This window comes from Pseudophryne corroboree, chromosome 8 (assembly GCF_028390025.1).
Source record: "Pseudophryne corroboree isolate aPseCor3 chromosome 8, aPseCor3.hap2, whole genome shotgun sequence".
NCBI classification, from domain to species: Eukaryota; Metazoa; Chordata; class Amphibia; order Anura; family Myobatrachidae; genus Pseudophryne; species Pseudophryne corroboree.
In genome coordinates, this window is record NC_086451.1 from 298,163,102 (window position 1) to 298,183,465 (window position 20,364).

The window sequence follows — 20,364 nt, forward strand, 5'->3', positions numbered from 1 at the left end:
TTGTAGTGCAGCCATGCAGCATTTGTATTTTTACAGCATACCAATGTAATATCTTTATAAACGTATGCCTTAATATCCTGTATAATGATATGGGATATGGGATAGCTCTGCTATTCAGGAGGATTAAAGCATTTTGGTTCTACAAAAGGTATTAACCTACAAACTCTGCTCATTACTGACCACACCTGAAACATCTGAGGAGAAATAAGCTACAGTATCTGGCAATGTGAACTACTCAGACGTAAACACTACAAGGGATTGTTAAGTAATGTGTCTTTAACAGCCTCTGAATACTGTTAATGATTTTAAAATGACTTTATGAAGATACAGTAGGTGAAACTCCCATTTTGAGGATATAGAAAAAAAAGATTAACATTCTATGGTTGGGACAGCTCAGTTATGTGCAATGCAGTCGGAGTGCCGTTAGAACCAAATAGAGATACACAGTAAAATGAGCAATGTTGCTCTCCCTAATTATACACGATTTGCGCAGCAGAATATCTCAACTGCACGCTTTGGATAATTTAATTGGATTTAAAGATGATATCTTAAGGTCATCATGGCATTTTTGGGGTAATTCAGACCTGATTGCTAGGCTGCGTTTTCTCACAGCCTGTGATCAAGTCCGAACTGTGCATGTGTATGCACCGCAATGCGCAGGCGTGTCAGACAACTGCAGTGGACATCGGTGCATAGCGACGAAATGGTGCTAAAAAAGCGATCGCACAGGCTATCGCAAGGAGATTGACAGGAAAAGGGCGTTTGTGGGTGGCAATTGACCGTTTTCAGGGAGTGTTTGGAAAAATGCAGGTATGTCCAAGTGTTTTCAGGGAGGATGTCTGACATCAGTTCCGGTCCCGGACAGGCTGAAGTGATCGCAGCAGCTGAGTAAGTCCTGGGCTGCGCAGAGATTGCACAAAATCAGTTTGTGGAGCTCTGCTACACATGCGTTCGCACACTTGCACAGCGAAAATACCCTCCCCCTGTAGGCGGTGACTATCTGATCGCAGGACAGCAAAAATCGCTGCCCAGCGATCAGGTCTGAATTAGGCCCTTTGCCACTAATTTCCCAAATTGCACAATTGATGTTTCTGTCCCGGGATAGCTTTCATTGAAGGTTTAGCTTTTGTCTGATGTATATTGTCACCCATAATTACCATGCAAGGCATATGCCAGCTTTATTCATTGTTTATATGTCATTTTCTCAATGGGAGAAGGGGTGTTGGTAATACCCCTTTCAGACATCAGACCTGGAAAATTGCTGGATCTAGCAAACCGGCAATTTCCTGGGTCTCAGCCCGACCATGGCAATGAACACGGTCTAAGTCCTGGGTCATTTCCTCTCAGCAGGGGCGGATTTATGGGAGAGGGCGCCCCTAGGCACAACAGATATGGTTGATTGGTTATAAGCCCTGATTTGATGATAGTGGGTTTTTTTATTACTCTATAAAACTGGCTATGACATTTTGTATTATATTTAATCATGTATACATATTTACTAAGTAGGACAGCTTACAGGGGCAGTATGTGCATGTCTTACCCATTTACACTCTATTCATGATGGCATATGGTACAGTACAGTACAGTGGAAATATTTAGCAGCTACTAGTACATTTCAGTCTGACAGTACCAACACATGCATCCAAGTTTTGCCCCCAGTAGGTGCCGACCGTAGGCACGTACCATATCTGCCTAATGGGAAATTCACTACTTCCTTTCAGACATACAGAATGTACTTCAAGACCAAAAACCCCAGATGTTTAAGTAAGCCTGAAAGGGGTAACAGAGGGGTATATGGCTGTTGGTTGTATACTCAATTATTAGTGGATATTCACTATCAAAGAATAAATAAAATGCAGCTCTGCACACACAGTATCATTTCTGTGCATGTTACTTGATATCAGGAACAAGATGTCCCAGAACTCTCTGTTCTAAGTCTTCTATAGAAATTGGACAATACATCTGTACAGTGAAAAAGAACAATACAGAGCAGAGAGACAGCAAATGCTGCCAAGAAAGTTCCCAGACTTGTTTATAGTGTGCCCCAGGATAGCCAAAGATGGATGTATTTGTATTTTGTTTTACAGTCTTACATGTCCCATCTCCTGAGCTTGTGTTCCAATGAAACCTCTCTAAGTGTAGAACAATAATAGCTTTCTTATGTGACTGTACCTATCACATATGATCGGGCACAGGTAAACCAAAGTTGTTATTATTTACGTGTGTGTGTGTGTGTGTGTGTGTGTGTGTGTGTGTGTGTGTGTGTGTGTGTGTGTGTGTGTGTGTGTGTGTGTTTATTAAAGTGTGTTTGTTAAAGTGCAAAACAATGCATTTATGAGACAGATATATGCAACGGCCAATTGGTGTAAAACTATATTCTGATTATTTGAACTACAGTACATTGACTATAATATTTGACTGAACAAAGAATTTTGATTCTGCAAGACACATTCACAACACTTGTTCATGGCTATCATCAGTACATATCTGTCCATCACATCCATTCCATACCTGTCTAACACAGTCACAATAAATAAATAAATACATACATACATACATACATACATACATACATACATATATACTGTACATACATACAAACCATACAATAAGTTATATAATGCAATTTAGAATGGAGGAAAAGGCATTTCAAGACATTTCTGGTGGTCTAAGAATAATGTAAACAAACCTAATTCAGTATATAAGCTGGCCATAGACAGTACGATAGGACCAGCTGACACGGACAAGGAGAGGAGCATAGGCCTGATAATCAATGTTCCTTTATGACCGTAACAGACGTATGGAGGGGGATGCGGTTAATATGCCGGCTGTCGGGATCCCGGCAGTCGGCATACCGTATACTGTATAAAAAATAGCAGAACAGTGTATACATTCCACATCTGCTTTCTTTAGGAGCTCTCTCATAAGGACATTAATTGACAATAACTCTATAATTTTAGATTATGAACATGTGTAGGACAGTGAAACTAGTTAACCATATACCTCTCTGTTCTTATTTGGGGAAGGTACTGGTATGTATTACCTGTATTAGCAATCATTTCTAAGAGGCATAACTACTATGGAACTAGACAAATCTATAATTGGCCTATCAAGAACATAAAGGTAATGTTCACGTAATAACAGAAAAGTCACAAACTTTTTTACCAATAACATTTTTCTTTACAATGTTTGCTCAGCAGTTGTATAATTTTAATTAGCTATTCCCTTGAAAAGCACTGTATAAACTTTTGCTGTAGGTAGCCTTATAGGATTGATTTTGTACAGAAATATTAAAAGATTAGAACACAGGTTCTCAAACTCGGTCCTCAGGACCCCACACAGTTCATGTTTTCCAGGTCACCTGTGAATATTTAAAATGTGACAGTTGGTGATATACTGTGCACCTGCTGGGTGACCTGGAAAACATGAACTGTGTGGGGTCCTGAGGACCGAGTTTGAGAACCACTGGATTAGAAGAATGAGGAGGTAAAATTTACAATGAGAAATAGATGATCATCATTTTGGAGTTAGTCTTCTTAAAATGTTTCAACTTTGTTTTTCCTGTTGTAAATATCATACAGTTTTGGAATGTATAGGGGTAGATGCCAAAACATAATGGGCCCCATAGAAACATTTACAAGGGGCCCTACCTCAGTGCTTCTAGATGACATCTCTCTCTGCAGTGTTATTTATTCTATGCCCCATAGTAGTGTCCAAAGTTGATGTTATTCACCAAAGTAGTTCTCTGGTTAATGTTATGCCTCATAGTAGTGCCCTAGTATCAGGGACGTGCGGTGAGGTAAATGGCTCAAGAGGCACTGGCTAGTACCAGAGCCAGATTTACACACAATATATGAGCCAAAGGGTTCATGTTGGTATTATGCACAGGTGCAGCAGTATAAACTCCTGGAAATTTGGTGAGGCAGGCAGGAGAGGCACTGCTTCACCTGCCATAGACTTTTTACTCCAGAGTTTTGACTATAAAGATAATCAGAATAATACAAAGAGGATATTTCTAACATATTCTTTGTATCTTTCACATACTATATACAGTCAAAACTCTGGCGCAATCATTAGTATGACAGGAAAGGCTCTGCCTCACCCCACCACATGTTACTGCATATTTGTTCCCTAGTTATGTCTTTCCCCATAGTAGAGTGTGACAATGTTATGTCCCATAGCAGTACCCTAGTTAATGTTAGGCCTATAGCAGTACCCTAGCTAATGTTATGCCCCATAGCAGTACCCTAGTTAATTTTATGCACCATGAGAGTTCCCTATTTAATGTTATGCCACATGGCAGTACCCTAGTTAATTTTATGCCCATAGTAGTGCCTAAGTTAATGTTATGCCCCATAGCAGTTGCCTAGGTAATTTTTTCCCTTTCATTTTTCACCTTATTTGCAATGGCGGTGCTTCAAGTATTCCATCCCTGGTGGCCGTATTTGAATACATGACAGCCCACATCTGGAGGGCCTTCAGGGATGAGAAAATTGCAATTTACAGTGAGTGTAAAGACAGGGGAAAAGGCCGGACTCAATTGCTTAACAACTAATTTCAGAAATTTTGCAGACAACAACATGACTTGTATCCGTGGCCTCACAGCCACTGTGCCCCATAGAAATATCAGCCCCTGCTCCCACTACAGCTAATCCCATGGTTATATGTACATGGTACAAGAATGCAAAAGCCTTTGTTTCAGAAGTGCAATGCTTCTATACCAAGGTTAATGTTAAGGGTCACTATTGTAGACAGCCCAATGTCCATATCATCCTGCACATATATAACACTAGCCACAACAATGCAAATCAACATGTTGTATTCAACTTGTTCCAGAACTCCACAATGTTTAAAAAGAGTAGAATGTTCCCTTTGGATAACCTCATACTCTCAGATGGTTCTTCTTTCACATAGAAATTTTAACTACTGTAATAGTAATAACCTTATGCTCTGAAACCTTTGGAGGAATAATATATATATTTTTATATATATATATATATATATATATATATAGAGAGAGAGAGAGAGAGAGAGAGAGAGAAAGAGAGAGAGTCAAAGTAGCAAATTATATTGTCACATCTATAAGTACAGTCACAGATACTAATCCCAGCACAGAGTAATTCTTACCTCCAACAAACTGTACCGAACCCTGGAATCGTCCAGTCATTCTGGAAATTAGGTCACCAATACAGCAGCCTAGAACTGCAGCCAGAGATACCAGCAAAAGCAAAGCACAACCAATACCAGTCACCAGTGTACAGATCTGCCAGGATAGACTGGGAATGGCACTGAAGCTGGCATATCTTCCACATTCTTCCACCATCACCAAGTCCCTCTCATGTGTCTGAGCAGGGTAGGTACACCTGCGGAAGGTGCTGAATGAAACTGCTTTCTCCATTTGGGATCCAAACAGCCAATAAGGCATGAAAAAACTGGTGCAGCTGGTAGCTGCTGAGAGGAATGACAGTAGTGCCCAGAGGGCACCAAGGAAAGTCAAACTGCTTGCCATCATTCACGCCTGCCTTCAACTTCCTTATCGCAAGTTTATATTTCAAGTACATAAAACAAGGACTGTCATTCTTAAGCGAACACAGGCTGAAATCATTTGTCTTTGTTTGTAGCTAACATTGCACAAACATCTTCTGCTCTGATCTGTGTTTATCGTTATCTCTTTCTTTTCCTGGTGTCAAGTCAGAAAGAATATGCACGTCTGCAAGGAAATCATCCTGGGGCATAATTGTCTTCACCTTCCACTGGCTGGCTTCTTCACAATTTCACAGACTCAGTTAGCGTCTCTCCTCTCCAGCACTATCCTATAAACTTTTATTGTAACCACTGAAAGGATTCTTCCTGTTGAGGGGCAATATAAGCAACACAAAAGACAATTAGTATCAGCTGCATTGTCTATAGTATCAGGCAACTGATATTGTGTATATTATTTTATAATTTCTTTATGCAGAGGGAGTTGCCACAAAATATCACCAGCCAAGTTAACCATTTCCTGCAAATTCTTGTTTCACCCAGTTTTAAAAATTGTCGGGATGTGTTGAAATATGTGTTTTCATGAGCAGATCAGCCTTTGAGTTGTGATAATCAGATTGAAGGTGTAGTGATGTTAGGTTAAGCGTTTTATTTTGTAAGCCAAACACAGAATATTCATGTTATCCTGTAATACTGTAGTTTGATTTGTGGAGTGGCCACAGCAAAGTGAGTTACAGCAAATACATAGCACAACCCAATAAAATATTTACAAATCAAACAGCAAACAGCAATACAAAAAATCCTATCATCTGTCATTATTCTAATGAACTAGATATGTTAAAATCTGATATATGGTACTGGGCACCGGGGATTATAGTTAACACATCAATATCCTTGTAATTCAGATAATATATTAATTGAAATGGTTTTTGTACTGGTGCACACTGATAGTTTCCCATTGAACTTTCAGAGGTCATGACTACTGCTTACCTTCAGAGATACAGCTGCAAACTAAGAGAGAGAGGTATCAAATCTTGGAGAGATATAAAGTACCAACTAAACATCTTCTAACTGCCATGTGCTATCAAAATAGTAGTTATAAGCTGGTTGGATGCTATGACCAACTTCTCCACTTTAACTCTCTTCAAGATTTGATAAATCGGCCTCCCAAAATGCGTGGGCAAGCAGAAAGATCTCCAGAGGTCCCTATGCAACAGTGTAAATGTCACATCATAGTCCAATCTCCTAGCACCTCTTACCACCAGAGGTGTCCCAAGGGGGGTGCAGACCATACCCGGGTACAGGCCCAATTGACAAAAGGGGGACAGAGGTGACAATTGTACAGGGTCCCATTTGTTCAGAGTAGCCCCAAGGATCAGGCGCCCAAAAAACATGTCTCTACAAACAAGAGACACCCTGGCTGTGGTGAGCCGTTTTACATACAGTATGTATGTGTATATAATATGTACAGGGTCAGACTGGTCCATAGGGATGCAGAGGAAATCCCCGGTAGGCCCTACTGCCTGAGGGCCCACCCTCTCCTCCATGGATCAGGTTTTATTTTTTGTGTAAATAGTTTTTTATTGGTTCACATCCATGAGGAAACATAAGTAATGTCCATCAGAATGAAGAATAACATAATACAAGAAACCAAAACATTGACAGCATACAAATAGTAGATACTGAACCAGGTAAATTTTTGTAACATAACAAGAATAAATAAGAAAGAAAGAAAGAAAGAAAGAAAGAAAGAAAGAAAGAAAGAAAGAAAGAAAGAAAGAAAGAAAGAAAGAAAGAAAGAAAGAAAGAAAGGTGGAGGGAGGAGGGAAACGTCTCATGATCAGGAGATCAGTTGATAGAGCAAGGATCAAGCGACCTTAAAAAGCATCTGTCAAGTTAAAAGTGAACAACACATCAATAAACACCTCACTGTCTAAATATTACTATGAAACACTCCGGAAGTGTCTTAGAGACTTATAATGGTCTGATTCTTTGTATTTGAGGCAAGGGTACCATGTTGTTCTAAAGATTTGATGACCGTTTGATATGGTTAGAATGAGGTTATCCATGGACATATAGTGATCAAGGCGCATACACCACTCCATCATAGTAGGTATAGAGACTGACCGCCAATGCACTGGGACACCCGCCTTAGAAGCACTAAGTATGTGTCTGAGTAATGTTTTCTTATACTGTACCTGTGGTCTAAACAAAAGAGTTAGCAGCCAAAAGCTAGGACAGGAGGGCAAATCCACCTGGAGGATAAGGCTAGCTGTCTCTATGACCTTATTTCAAAAAGGCCTGAGGAGAGGGCATTCCGACCAAATATGCAAAGGTGTACCCACAGCCACTTGACATCTCCAACACGGGATAGGAACTCCTGGAAACATTTTTGCTAAAACATTAGGACATCTATACCATTGCGAGAGTACTTTATAGTGTGTTTCCATGACTAGCATATTTGAGGAACTGGAAAAGGTGCTTCTAAGAATTTCTGGCCAGACGTCCTCTCCAATTAAACCTTGTAGGTCAGCTTCCCAAGCATTCATAAATTTTGGCCAAGTGGAATAAAAATGGTCAATACGAATTTTATAGATGCCAGATAGGGGATGTGCACAGATTTGGTTACCACCAACTCTCAATAACATAAACATTTTAGATGTTTTAAAAAATGCTGCAGTTTTAGCCTTATATATGGCTACAATATCATTAAGAGCCAAGCAATATGTACAGTGGTGATACCGGGGAAGGTGACACCTGGTGCGGCCAATAGCCCCCTACATGCACGGCCAAAAGGGTGTGTGGTCTTACAGAAAGGGGTGTTGCTTTGTCGGAACCCCATACTACATCACTTTGGAGGTGTGGCTTCACAAAGCCCTCATTCTACATTAGTCTGGAAGCGTGTCCAGCATCATCGAAGATTTTGGCTGCCCCCCTGAGACTGTTACTAGATTGTCAGCTCTTTCTCAGTTACAGGAGTCAAGTGCTGCAGTATACTGTCACACTGCAGCACTTGGCATTTTGGTGTAACCCCCTCCAAGGGTGACACCCGAGTGTGACCCACATCCCCTTTGTGACGCCACTGAATATATGGACAATATTTTATTACAGGTGGCAAATTTGTGTGGGTGACGTTTTTCTGTTGCATTATGGGGAATGCGCATAGAAATGCACTTCTCCTTAGAAGTATACTATTGCGGTGGCAAGATCAAATCAGGATGAGCATAAAGTATAGGATGAGACCTGAGGATCTGAGATCAAAATTCAAGTCTTATCAGAGTGGGAATAGCTGTTCCCCTATACACCATGCTGTCTAAAGACAGCAATGAATGCTCATATACGATGACCTCTCCAGGACTGAAACTATTATTTTTGTCACCTCCCATTCCAATTACGCCACACAGTAGTGCAACCTTATTGACATTACTCCACACAGCCAACTGCCGCTGCCTGGCAGACTCAGGAATTAATGTATGTGCTGTATTCTAACATGCTTTTTAATGATATATTATATGCATAGTTTTCAATTATACAAATGTACAGTAACAAAAGTTCTGTGCCTGTGACAATGGAAATATACATTTTACTGAGCACATGGTTTTTAGCTTTGTATCTGTTTACATCCAGCTCTGATTTATTTTTTTAAATGTGCAATATTTAAATTAGCAGCCTTGTGTCACACCCAACAAATCAGGCACATTACCATATTTCTCTATTAGCAAATCATTGGCAACAACTAAGGATGTCTGGGAACTGGCATGAAACTAACGCCACACCTGGGAAGGGCTTATGTCGTCTTCATCAAGCTAGGTGTGGCAATAGCACAGTATAATAATATAAACCAACCCTTTGTTACACCCAGTGCCTGTCCTTCATCTACAGTACCTCCACAGTATTGAGCGTATCACTATGTGACAACCCTGCTGCTTATTTCAGTATTCTGACCACTGATGCAGCAATGTTTATAAACCATGCCCTTGTACTGCAATGTTCTGTACTGTAAGTCACCTATTTCTTATTTTGTTAATTTTGTTTCTGTACCTTGCAAGGCCTTGCAGACCCCTTGTGGCTTCATGTAAATAAGGAATAATAATAATAATAACCAAAGTGGGTATGCAATTATCTGCGGTCAATAGCCGTGGGTAATTGTATCGCCGGGGGCTATCCTATTAGCCCCGATGCCACGTGCTCCTCCCTCCAATACCAGCACCAATCACGGATTACGCTTCAGATAAGCAGGATGCTGGAGCAGCAATAACACATGGGATTAGGGCTTTATCCCCGATTCCATTCTTTTTCGTGTGATAATGGGTCCATTTTCGGGCGATCGAAACGGACCCTAATTGGATGCCGCGATAATGACCATAAGTCAAAAATCCCAATATCCAGCCGTTTCGATCCAACGAAAATGGATCACACCCAATTGGATACCCCCCCCCCCAATTATACAGTATGTTCAGAGCTTCTCTGAGTATATTGCACTATTTAGTTTCTTTTTTTTCTGTTTGTTTATACATGTTTTACATTATCACTCGCACTTTCTATTTCTTTTTTATGTTATTTTATTAAAAGGTAAGTCTGTTTTTGTATATTTTGTTTTTTTGTTTAGGTGGCTGGTGCTCCAATGTATAGATAACCACAAGGGCCTGATGCTGAATTGAACATATACCATTTTGCAGAGCATATCTTGCGTGTTTTCGCACTGTGCATGCTCTGGAACCAAGTGTACACATGTACCAGTGACACAGGCTTGTGCACATTTCAGTTACATATCCACTTATGACTGAGGAAACTGGGCTGTGTCAGATCGTTCATACATAGGCAAGTTGAGAGACGGCATGTTGTTGAAAATGTTACTGAAGCATAAATACACATTTATTTCTGTGCATGCAATGCGAGAGCATTAATGACCAAACTGCTTCCAACTCAGCATCAGATCAACCTGTATATTTTGCCATTTTTAACTCTGTATGTAACCATTGGTTAGATACACTCTCTCTGGCAGGGGCGGTTTAAGAGAGGAGAGGGTCCGTGTGCGGGCTCCCTCCTCTGTGGCAGTGCAGGAGACTCTGACTTTGAGCAGGTCTCAGGGAACATGGTGCCCTTGTTTCCAGGGACTTCGCTATTGTGCATGTCTATTGCGCAAATGACCACTGCGCATTTTCCCAGTGATTTCAGCTACTCTGCATGAGGCCGAGGCATCAGCCGATGTGGTGCTCCGGAAACGGAGCCTTTGTACTCTGCACCCATTATATATACAGTAAGTATGCTTACCATACTATCCCTATAAATCAGAACACTCGTGAATTACACAGGTCCTCTAGCTGCTTAAAACATGGTGAAATGCAAGTTTAAAGTCAGCCAGCCACAGAACATGTGTAATTCATGAGTGTCCTGGTTTAAAGGGATAGTATGGTAAGCCTATATATAAATCAGTGCTCTATTACGGACTTTCTAACGTCCCTTTTCCAGCAGATTTATTCTATCTAAGTGGTTCGGCGGATGCAGTCCTTGTCCTATCTATGCCTGTTTACCACCACCACCTCAATACCTGGCTAGCATCAGCAGTATGAATTCAGTAGTAGTATTAGAAGCTATTCACATTATTCAATTCAAACCGAATGACACTGGATATTGATGGTGGTGGAAGCCAGGCATAGAGATAGGATTGCATATGCTGTGTTCCCTTCATATATAAATATTATTACTCAAGCTTTAGATACTATACACTCACAAGGAAGTCTACATAAGCAAAAGTCACATAGATTTTAGTGGATGTACAGTATTTGCACAAAACTTTGGGTCTATTTTCCACATCAAACTCCCACTAAGGAGAACATATTTCTTCATTATAAAAGCTAAACATTTTGTATAAAATGCCATAATTGATCAGACATGCATATTTACTCATGATACATATCACACAAGTAACTGTAGATCTCAGTATTACAGCATTATAGTGATGTTAATAATAGAACTCTTAATAGAAGACATTTATTTTCTTCCTTACACTAAGAACACTTCTGGCAATTGTAATGATACCAAACTATTAAAATAAGATCTAGTAAAAGAGCAGACATTGCAGGAACATTAAGTGTAAAACTTATCTAAATCCATTAGTTCATTTGCATTTTTACCCAATGCATTCCGCTGATTTTCTTACAGGACGCTACAGACTAATGGAGTTACTATATAACAATATTGTGCAGCCCAACTAATAGGTTTTGTTCACCTGTTTAAGGAAATAATTAGATTTTCCCTTCAATAGGTCTAGATCCTTAATATAATGACTGTATAAAACTACTATCTAAGAAATAATTACACTTTGTAGCTTGTAGGTTACTGCAGTGAATGAGGTTGTTATAATTAGCACTTTGCAGCCTTCATAATAAGATTTACTGTAAATATTAAAACTAATTTTAAATATTTAACTGTATATAGATAAGATGTTTACTGCACTCACAATAGTTAATTTCACATTATACATTTCAATGGATGAAAAATAAGGAATCTTCAAAGGAATATTCTTACCATACAGTGCATAGTGTTCAGTAGTTCCCCATGTACTGTAGATCAGTGTCTTTCTGTGAGGTGTTACAGTGCAGACTCTTCACCTTATGTAGAGGCGTGGAGTTTCTTATGGACAGAATCCAATTAACTACAGAATGATGAATCTATAAGGTGCGTCTGACAGCAATTCACGTTCATCCTAGGGAATCTGCCTTCCCCAGAATGTAATGTGGAGTGAGTGGGTTAAGTGAGAAGGGAAGTGGATTGTAAACACAGGGAGGGAAATCAGATTTGTACAACAGGTTGACATACTAAATCAGAGCAGCAGGTTCTTAAATACATTAAAGGATCAATACTTGTACAACAGGTTGACATACTAAATCAGTGATGGGGAACCTTTGGCACTCCAGCTGTTGTTGAACTACACATCCCAGCATGTCCTGCTAAAGTTTTACCATGGTCAAATAGTAAAACTGTAGCAGGGCATGCTGGGATGTGTAGTTCAACAACAGCTGGGGTGCCAAAGGTTCTCCATCACTGTACTAGATCATGTCAAAGCATGGGCGTACTTATGAAGCTTACATTTACTAAAGGCCTACATAGTTTTGAAGGTTTTTTTTATTTTTATGGTGCTATTGTTTTGTGAAATAGAGACCATCACTGTCCCCTCATCGTCCCCACATGGCTGCAGACTGTCACTCTCTTATCGTCTGCAGCTGCTTTGCAAGCAATAATGCAGGAGCCGTACTGCATATGCACAGTACAGGTCCTGCGCATGCCCAATGTACCAAACATTTTCCGGATTATCGACGGGACCGGAATCAGGCCCAATGTACATTGAGGTGTTTGTTAGTACTCAGTGTGAGGACATCTTGTGGCAAAAAAAAGTAGAATGCGATTAGGCTACAAATTAGAAAGTGAGCAGTTTAATCAGAACCTGTGTAATTCATGACTGTCCCAGTTTAAAGGAATAGTATGATAAGCCTAAACATATACAGGGGGGAACACTGGTAGACGAGGATGACCAGGTAGACAGCTGGGTCACAGTTAGAAGGAAGAAGAAGAGGGGGAGGGGGAGACAGGATATCTCCGATCTGCCAAACCCCAACAAATTTGCCTGATTGGACGAAGATTCTGAGGATGGCAGTGAGGAAATTACAGAACCGGAGGAGACTGTTCCCTCTATCAACCAGAGGAGCGGTCCCCCGGTACAGATGGGAAAACAGTTAGTGAGGTACCTAGTCAGATTGTGGTGGTGGGGGATTCTGTTATCAGGAGGACAGACAGGGCAATCTGCTACCTGGACCATGATCACCGTACAGTCTGTTGCCTTTTGGGTGCTCGGATATGGCACATTGTGGACCGGGTAGATAGATTGTTGGGAGGGGCTGGTAATGACCCAGCGGTCTTGGTGCATGTTGGCACCAATGACAAAGTTAGTGGTAGGTGGGATGTCCTTAAGAAAGACTATAGGGAATTAGGCAAGAAACTTAAGACAAAGACATCTAGCCCAGGGAGGCAGAGGGAGATTAGGGAGGTAAATGTGTAGCTTAGAGATTGGTGTAGGAAGGAGGGGTTTGTGTTCTTGGAACACTGGGCAGACTTCTCAGCCAGGCCCCATCTTTTTGTCATGATGGATTGCACCTGAATGAGGAGGGGACTGCGGTGCTGGGGGGCAGGATGGTTAGAAAGTTGGAGGAGCTTTTAAACTAGGAGCCTGGGGGGAGGGTTTAGCTAGAAGCTACGGGTCAAACAGTGAGAAAAATAAGGATGCAGGTAGTGAACAGTTTAGGGGTGGAGAAGAACAGTTTAGGGGAGCGAAAGATCAGCCAGCAAGGGCAAGAGTATTTGCATGGGTATTGGCACCGAAAATATTGACACGGTTATTGCCCAAGATAATCCCAATTTATTACCCAGTGATGAATATGGCTCAACAATACGGTATATAGAAAATTATGTCCGTAGCATAATGGAAGATACTAACATCAGGGGAGGGGGGGTGTTATAAAGTCTTAATAGGTCAAATAGAGATAGTGGTGAGGAAGGCAGTGGTGGAAAGGGAGGGAGGAGGAAAATAACAGTCGGTAAGGGTAATTCTAGAAAGGCACTTGTAAATATAGATAAGATACCATTAAAACAAATAGCAAGGGAGAGGCTAAGCTAAAATGTATGCTTGCGAACACAAGAAGCCTATCAGGTAAAATGGGGGAATTGGAATGGCTCGTATCAAAGTCTCAGTATGATATTATAGGTATTACAGAAACATGGTGGTACGACTCTCATGACTGGGTTGCAAATTAGGAGGGATATTCTCTTTTCAGGAGGGATAGGGCTACCAAAAGGGGAGGAGGGGTATGTCCCTTTGTTATACCATCTCTAAAACCAAACTTAATATATGGTGTGAGGGGACTGGAGATAACGTGGAATTGCTATGGGTTGAGATCACAAAAGCAAAGAAACTAGTCATTGGCACGTGTTACAAGCAACCGGATATTATGAGCAACCGGTACATGATGAGGAAAAACTCTTACAGCAAATTGAAAAAGCTGTGGGAATGGGGGACCTCCTAGTGTTAGGGGATTTTAACTATTCTGATATAATTTGGAGTAATGATTGATGTGTAAAAACTAGGAGCAGCAGGTTCTTAAATACATTAAAGGATCAATACTTGACTCAATTAGTCGAGGACCCAACTAGGGGTAAAACTATTCTGGACCAAGTTATTACCAATAATGTGGACATTATATCAAACACTAAAGTTGGGGAGACCTTGGGAAACAGTGACCACTATATGGTCACATTCAACATCAGTTTCAAGAAATATAGCATCACATTCAACATCAGTTTCAAGAAATATAGCATTAAGGAAGCAACTAAAACATTTAACCTTAGAAAAGCTAACTTCAATATGCTGAGAAAGGCACTGAATGACAGTGACTGGGAAGTTTTGTTTCATGGTAAAGACACAACAGAAATGGGGGATGCTTTAAAGGGGCTGCTTGATAGCAATATTCACAAATTCATTCCCATGAGCAGTAAACGTAGAAGTACTAAACACAGACCAATGTGGCATAATAAGGAGGTCAAAGAAGCAATGGCTAATAAGAGGCATGCTTTCAAAACATTTAAATCTAATGGAGGGGAGGAGTCATTCCAGTATTATAAGGAATGCAATAAAGAATGCAAAAAGTAATAAGGGCAGCAAAATTCTAAACGAAAAGGAAATGCTATAGAGAGTAAAACCAATCCTAAAAAGTTTTATAAATACATAAACAGTAAAAGGTTAAATAAGGAGAATGTAGGCCCACTAAAAGATGAACTGGGAGCTTTGATAAACGATAAAATAAAAGTGGAAATACTGAACAGGTTTTTTCCTCAGTTTTCACCAGGAAGGATCAGACGGTGAGAGTAGTGCATAACGATAGTGAAGGTAATGATTCTTGGCTTGATGCTTGTTTAAGTGAGGAAGTAGTCCTGGAGAGAATAATCAACATAAAGATTAATAAATCACCAGGCCCAGATGGTTATCATCCGAGGGTTATTATGGAGCTTAGGGCGCAGCTAGCAAAACTATTATACTTGATTTTCCATAGTTCAATTAGATCAGGCATGGTACCAAAGGATTTGTGCATAGCTGAGGTAGTGCCTTTATTTAAAAAGGGAACTAAAAATAACTCCGGTAACTATAGACCAGTTAGTTTAACCTCTATAGTGGTTAAAATATTGGAAGGTATTTTGAGGGATAGCATAGAGCACAGGTTCTCAAACTCGGTCCTCAGGACCCCACACAGTGCATGTTTTGCAGGTCTCCTCACAGAATCACAAGTGAAATAATTAGCTCCACCTGCGGACCTTTTAAACTGTGTCAGTGAGTAATTAATACACCTGTGCACTTGCTGGGTTACCTGCAAAACATGCACTGTGTGGGGTCCTGGGGACCGAGTTTGAGAACCTATGGCATAGAGGATTATCTGCAGGTTAATAAGATTATTAGCAAAAGTCAGCATGAGTTTGTAAGGGACAGATCATGTCAAACTAACTTAATTAACTTAATTAACTTCTACGAGGAAGTGAGCGAGAATCTTGACCAGGGAAAAGCAGTGGATGTGGTGTATTTAGATTTTACAAAAGCCTTCAATACAGTGCCTCACAGGAGACTGATAATCAAATTAAGGGAACTTAATATACTTAATATACTATTTGTACATGGATAGGTAATTGGCTGGATAACAGAGTACAACAAGTAGTGGTCAACGGGATGTTCTCCAGCTGGGCACCAGTAGTCAGCGAAATACCACAAGGGTCCGTACTTGGCCCGCTACTGTTCAATATATTTATCAATGATCTAGGAATAGAACTGGAAAGCACAGTGTCAATCTTTGCAAATGATACTAAACTGTGCAAGGTAATTAATTCAGAAAGTAATGTGGAGTCTCGACAGAATGACTTATTTAAACTCCAAACCTGGTTGTCTAAATGGGGATTGAGGTTCAATATAGAAAAATGCAAAGTTATACATTTTGGGACAAAGAAACACACATGCATCCTACACTCTAAATAGGGAAAATATAGGGGTAACTGTTCTGGAAAAAGATTTGGGGGTGCTTATAATAGGCTTAATAACAGTACTCAATGTCAAAATGCAGCAAAAAAGGCAAGTAAAGTGCTTGCATGCATAAAAGGGGCATTGAGACAAGGGACGAGAATGTAATCCTGCCACTGTACAAATCATTGGTATGTCTGCACCTGGAATATTGTGTTCAATTTTGGGCACCATATTCTAAAAAAGATATCAGGGAACTAGAAAGAGTTCAAAGGCGAGCTACTAAATTGATTCAAGGGTTAGAGACACTGGAGTATGAGGAAAGGCTTACTAGGCACTCGCTGAGGCTAGAGGAGAGAAAATTCCGTACACAACGTAGGAAAGGGTTCTTCACGGTAAGGACAATAAAGATTTGGAACTCCCTGCCGGAGAAGGTAATAATGGCAGACTCGGTAAATGTATTTAAAAACGGATTGGACAAATTTCTAACTGGAAAAAGTATCCAGGGTTATAGCATTTAACATATTGACATTAAATATATGGGAGTGGTAAGAATCATAGTTGTCAATTGTTACTAAACCATTACTTCAGCTGGTGCATTATAATAGGAACAGCTTAACACAGAATACAGGTTGAACCCATGGGCATTTTGCCTCTTTTCAACCTCACTATGTATCTATGTAACATACACACATACATACATACATACATACATACATACACACACACACACACCACACATACACACACATACATACACATATATACACACAACAAGCCTTTTTACTCATCAGAAAGCTATCAAAAAGATAATTTAGTGGGCACCTGCTAGCAGCAGCTGCCCATGTATCTAGGAGGTGAAGCTTATGACTGACTCTGGAGGACCCCAGTGCAACAATGAGACGATTTCACGAAAATCTGATATAGCAAGCAAACCTTATACAGTCTGTGGATACAATAGAAATATCGACAAAGTTGTTCACTATCCATTTGAGTTCCTAAACTTACTTAACCCATCTGGATTATCACCACATGAATTGAATTTGAAAAATGCAATTCCAATTATATTGTTAAGGAATTTGAAGCCACCCCAGGTGTACAACGGCACACACTTGCAGATTAAACATCTGTTGCCTAATGTCATTGAGACAATCATCCTGACGGGGCCTGCAGTAGGTGAAATCGTGATTATCCCTAGAATCCCAATGATTCCGTCCGATTTGCTGTGAATTTAAGTGCTTCTATTTTCCTGTTTTCACTTTCGCATCGTTAATGCCACCAATCAAATCATACTTATAACTGATTAGAGTAATAAGACATGTAATGTGGTACAACAAGGTATTTACAGACTAAAGAAATTGGTAAACAATAATTAAACTACATTTTTACTATAGAACATATGAAAACAGATGAGTTAACTAAAAAATGGGAAAGAAAAATGTATCATTGCATAAAATTATCACTTGGTATTACATATTTTATTGTAATTTTTTTATTGCTAATGTGTTCCCAAAATGTATGCTTTATTTCTAGCTTTCTGAGTCCTTTACTTGATTCAGTAATGTTTTACCTTATTGAATTGCTTCTGCCCAGCTATGGACTGAGATTGTTTCTCTCCTTTGATATTTGTGCAATGTATTATTTTATCTTTTTGTTAAAACTTTTAATAAACTGATCTTTAAAAAAAAACAAAAAAATAATAATAATAATAATAATAATAATAAATAATAACAGTAAGTGATTACAGATCTGGGGACCTAATACCAGTCATGTGATAAATATTTAAAGTAAGTTTTTAATGGATGCTATTCAGAAGTATATTATCGAAAACATACTGTTAACAATTTGACAGCATGTATTCATGAACAGTCTATAATGCTAATGACATTTTATGCACCACACTGCAATGCAGTGGATGTTAACTATTTGGATTTTTTCTTAATAGTATTTGATATAGTTCAAGCCCAAGATCCTCTCTCCCATTGGCGTTTCTATAATGGGTGCAGTGTGTGTGAGGCACACAGGCACCCAGGTCCAGGGGGGCCCACCCCGCACACACTGCACCCATTTGCTTAATACTTACCACTCTGAAGTCCTCCGTCGAAGCCATCCCTTTTTCGGGAGCGCAATAGAGTCTGAACACTAGGGGGAACAAACTCTATTGCGCCTGCTGAAAACCCCAGAAAGATGGCATGGCGGCCATTTTTCCGGAGTTTTTGCATGCGCAGTAGCAAAATCTTCGGGAAAATGGCCGCCACGCCGTGTTCCCGGAGGTTTGCGCATGCGCAATAGAGTCTGGTCTCAGACTCTATTGCCGCTGCGGAGAAGGATGGCACCGCCGGGGGACCCAGGAGAGGTAAGTATTAAATGCTGTGCCTCAGTCAGAGAGGAGGGGGCCCCTGAAGCAGAAGGCTGCACACGGGCCTCCTCCTCTCTTAAAACGCCCCTGCTCTCTCCCCTCCCTTTCACTCTCTCTCTCGCTCTCTCTCACCCCCTCTCAGGGCCGGCAACAGAAATCTTGGGGCCCGGTACAGTGATATCTCTGGGGGCCCCTCAGATTATGATATACAGGTTGAGTTTCCCTTATCCAAAATTAAAAATCACAGTGTGTGTGTGTGTGTGTGCGTGCGTGCGTGCGTGCGTGTGTGTGTGTGTGTGCAACCAAATTTGCTGTGCTACAAACTGCTAATAATTAAATATATTTAATGTATATTATTTATACACATATATTAATACGTGTATCTCTCCTTCCTCCCACACACACACCACAGTCTTTGTCTCCCCATTGACTCCATGCTGCTCCCCCACCCCATCCCAAAGCCCTGTATCTGCCTCACCAAGCCACTCTTACCCCGGGGAGAGACTCAACTGTGCTGTACTCCCCAGTACCCAGACCCGAAACACCGCACAGCAGGCCCTCACACCCTACCAGAAGAGGCCAGTGCAGGGCACGGGAATCCTGGGCAGCAGAGCTTCTGGCATGTTCTGTGACTGCCTGCAACGCAGCTGGAACCAGAAGAGCGGGCGCACACTCGCGCTGCACAGTCACTGTGTGTGAGAGGCTCCTGTCACTCTGAGGCTGCGCTCACACCACCTACAGCTCACTTCCCTATTTGGACAAGATGGCTCATATCCCTGCCGGACACTAAACGGTGTATCCTTGGGGCTCCTCTGATCATTAGGGTCTGGTACAGTTGTCCCCTTTGACCCCCTCCTGTCGCCAGCCCTGGCTGCAGCAACGGAGGTCTTGTCCTCTTCCCTTCTAAACAGCAGATCCTTTGGGATCTGAATTTGCCCCATTGTTTGCAAAATTGTTTTATGTATGGGCACCTGAAGTGTTGAGTTACTATCAGCAATGTTCTCGGCGTCCTGCATTACTTTAAATCACAAATACTTTTCCAATACAATTTTTAGGCTGAACTGGTTTGTGGTGTCTGAATTAGCCAAAAGTCAATTTGTTTAATTCCATTTACGTACAGTATACAGCCCTTCCTGTCATAAGTACTTACGTAGAGGTCCCACTGGTAACCAGCGTCTCCACAATGTGATAATGTAGAGTAGTGCTTTGTTTATTTCCCATTGCCCTATACTGGGATTAATTCATATACATTATTATTTATTATCAGCCTAGGTGATGCAAAGGAAGGAAATAATTGATGGTGAAACAGGGAAAAACCTTATCAGACTGTGAAATGAGACAGTGTAAGCAGGACATGTGCTATATATGATATAACCCATGGCAACCAATGAAATAATAGCTTTCATTATTGTGTCTGTTTAAAGCTGTTATATGATTGGTTACTTTGGGTTATATCACAGTTCTTTGCACC

The 20,364-nt window shown here is 40.6% G+C and overlaps 1 protein-coding gene across 1 annotated transcript in view; it reads right to left on the bottom strand.

Annotated features, from left to right (window-relative positions):
* The window catches only part of LHFPL1 (LHFPL tetraspan subfamily member 1), a 65,259-nt gene extending 53,199 nt beyond the window's left edge, over positions 1–12,060 (bottom strand). Inside the window, exons 1-2 of the mRNA XM_063935662.1 lie at positions 12,013–12,060; positions 5,128–5,850 (exon numbers count right to left, since the gene is read on the bottom strand). Coding sequence (XP_063791732.1) covers positions 5,128–5,512 — 385 coding nt within the window. The 5' untranslated portion in view covers positions 5,513–5,850; positions 12,013–12,060. The remainder of the gene's footprint in view (positions 1–5,127; positions 5,851–12,012) is intronic.
* Between the last annotated feature and the right edge of the window lie 8,304 nt (positions 12,061–20,364).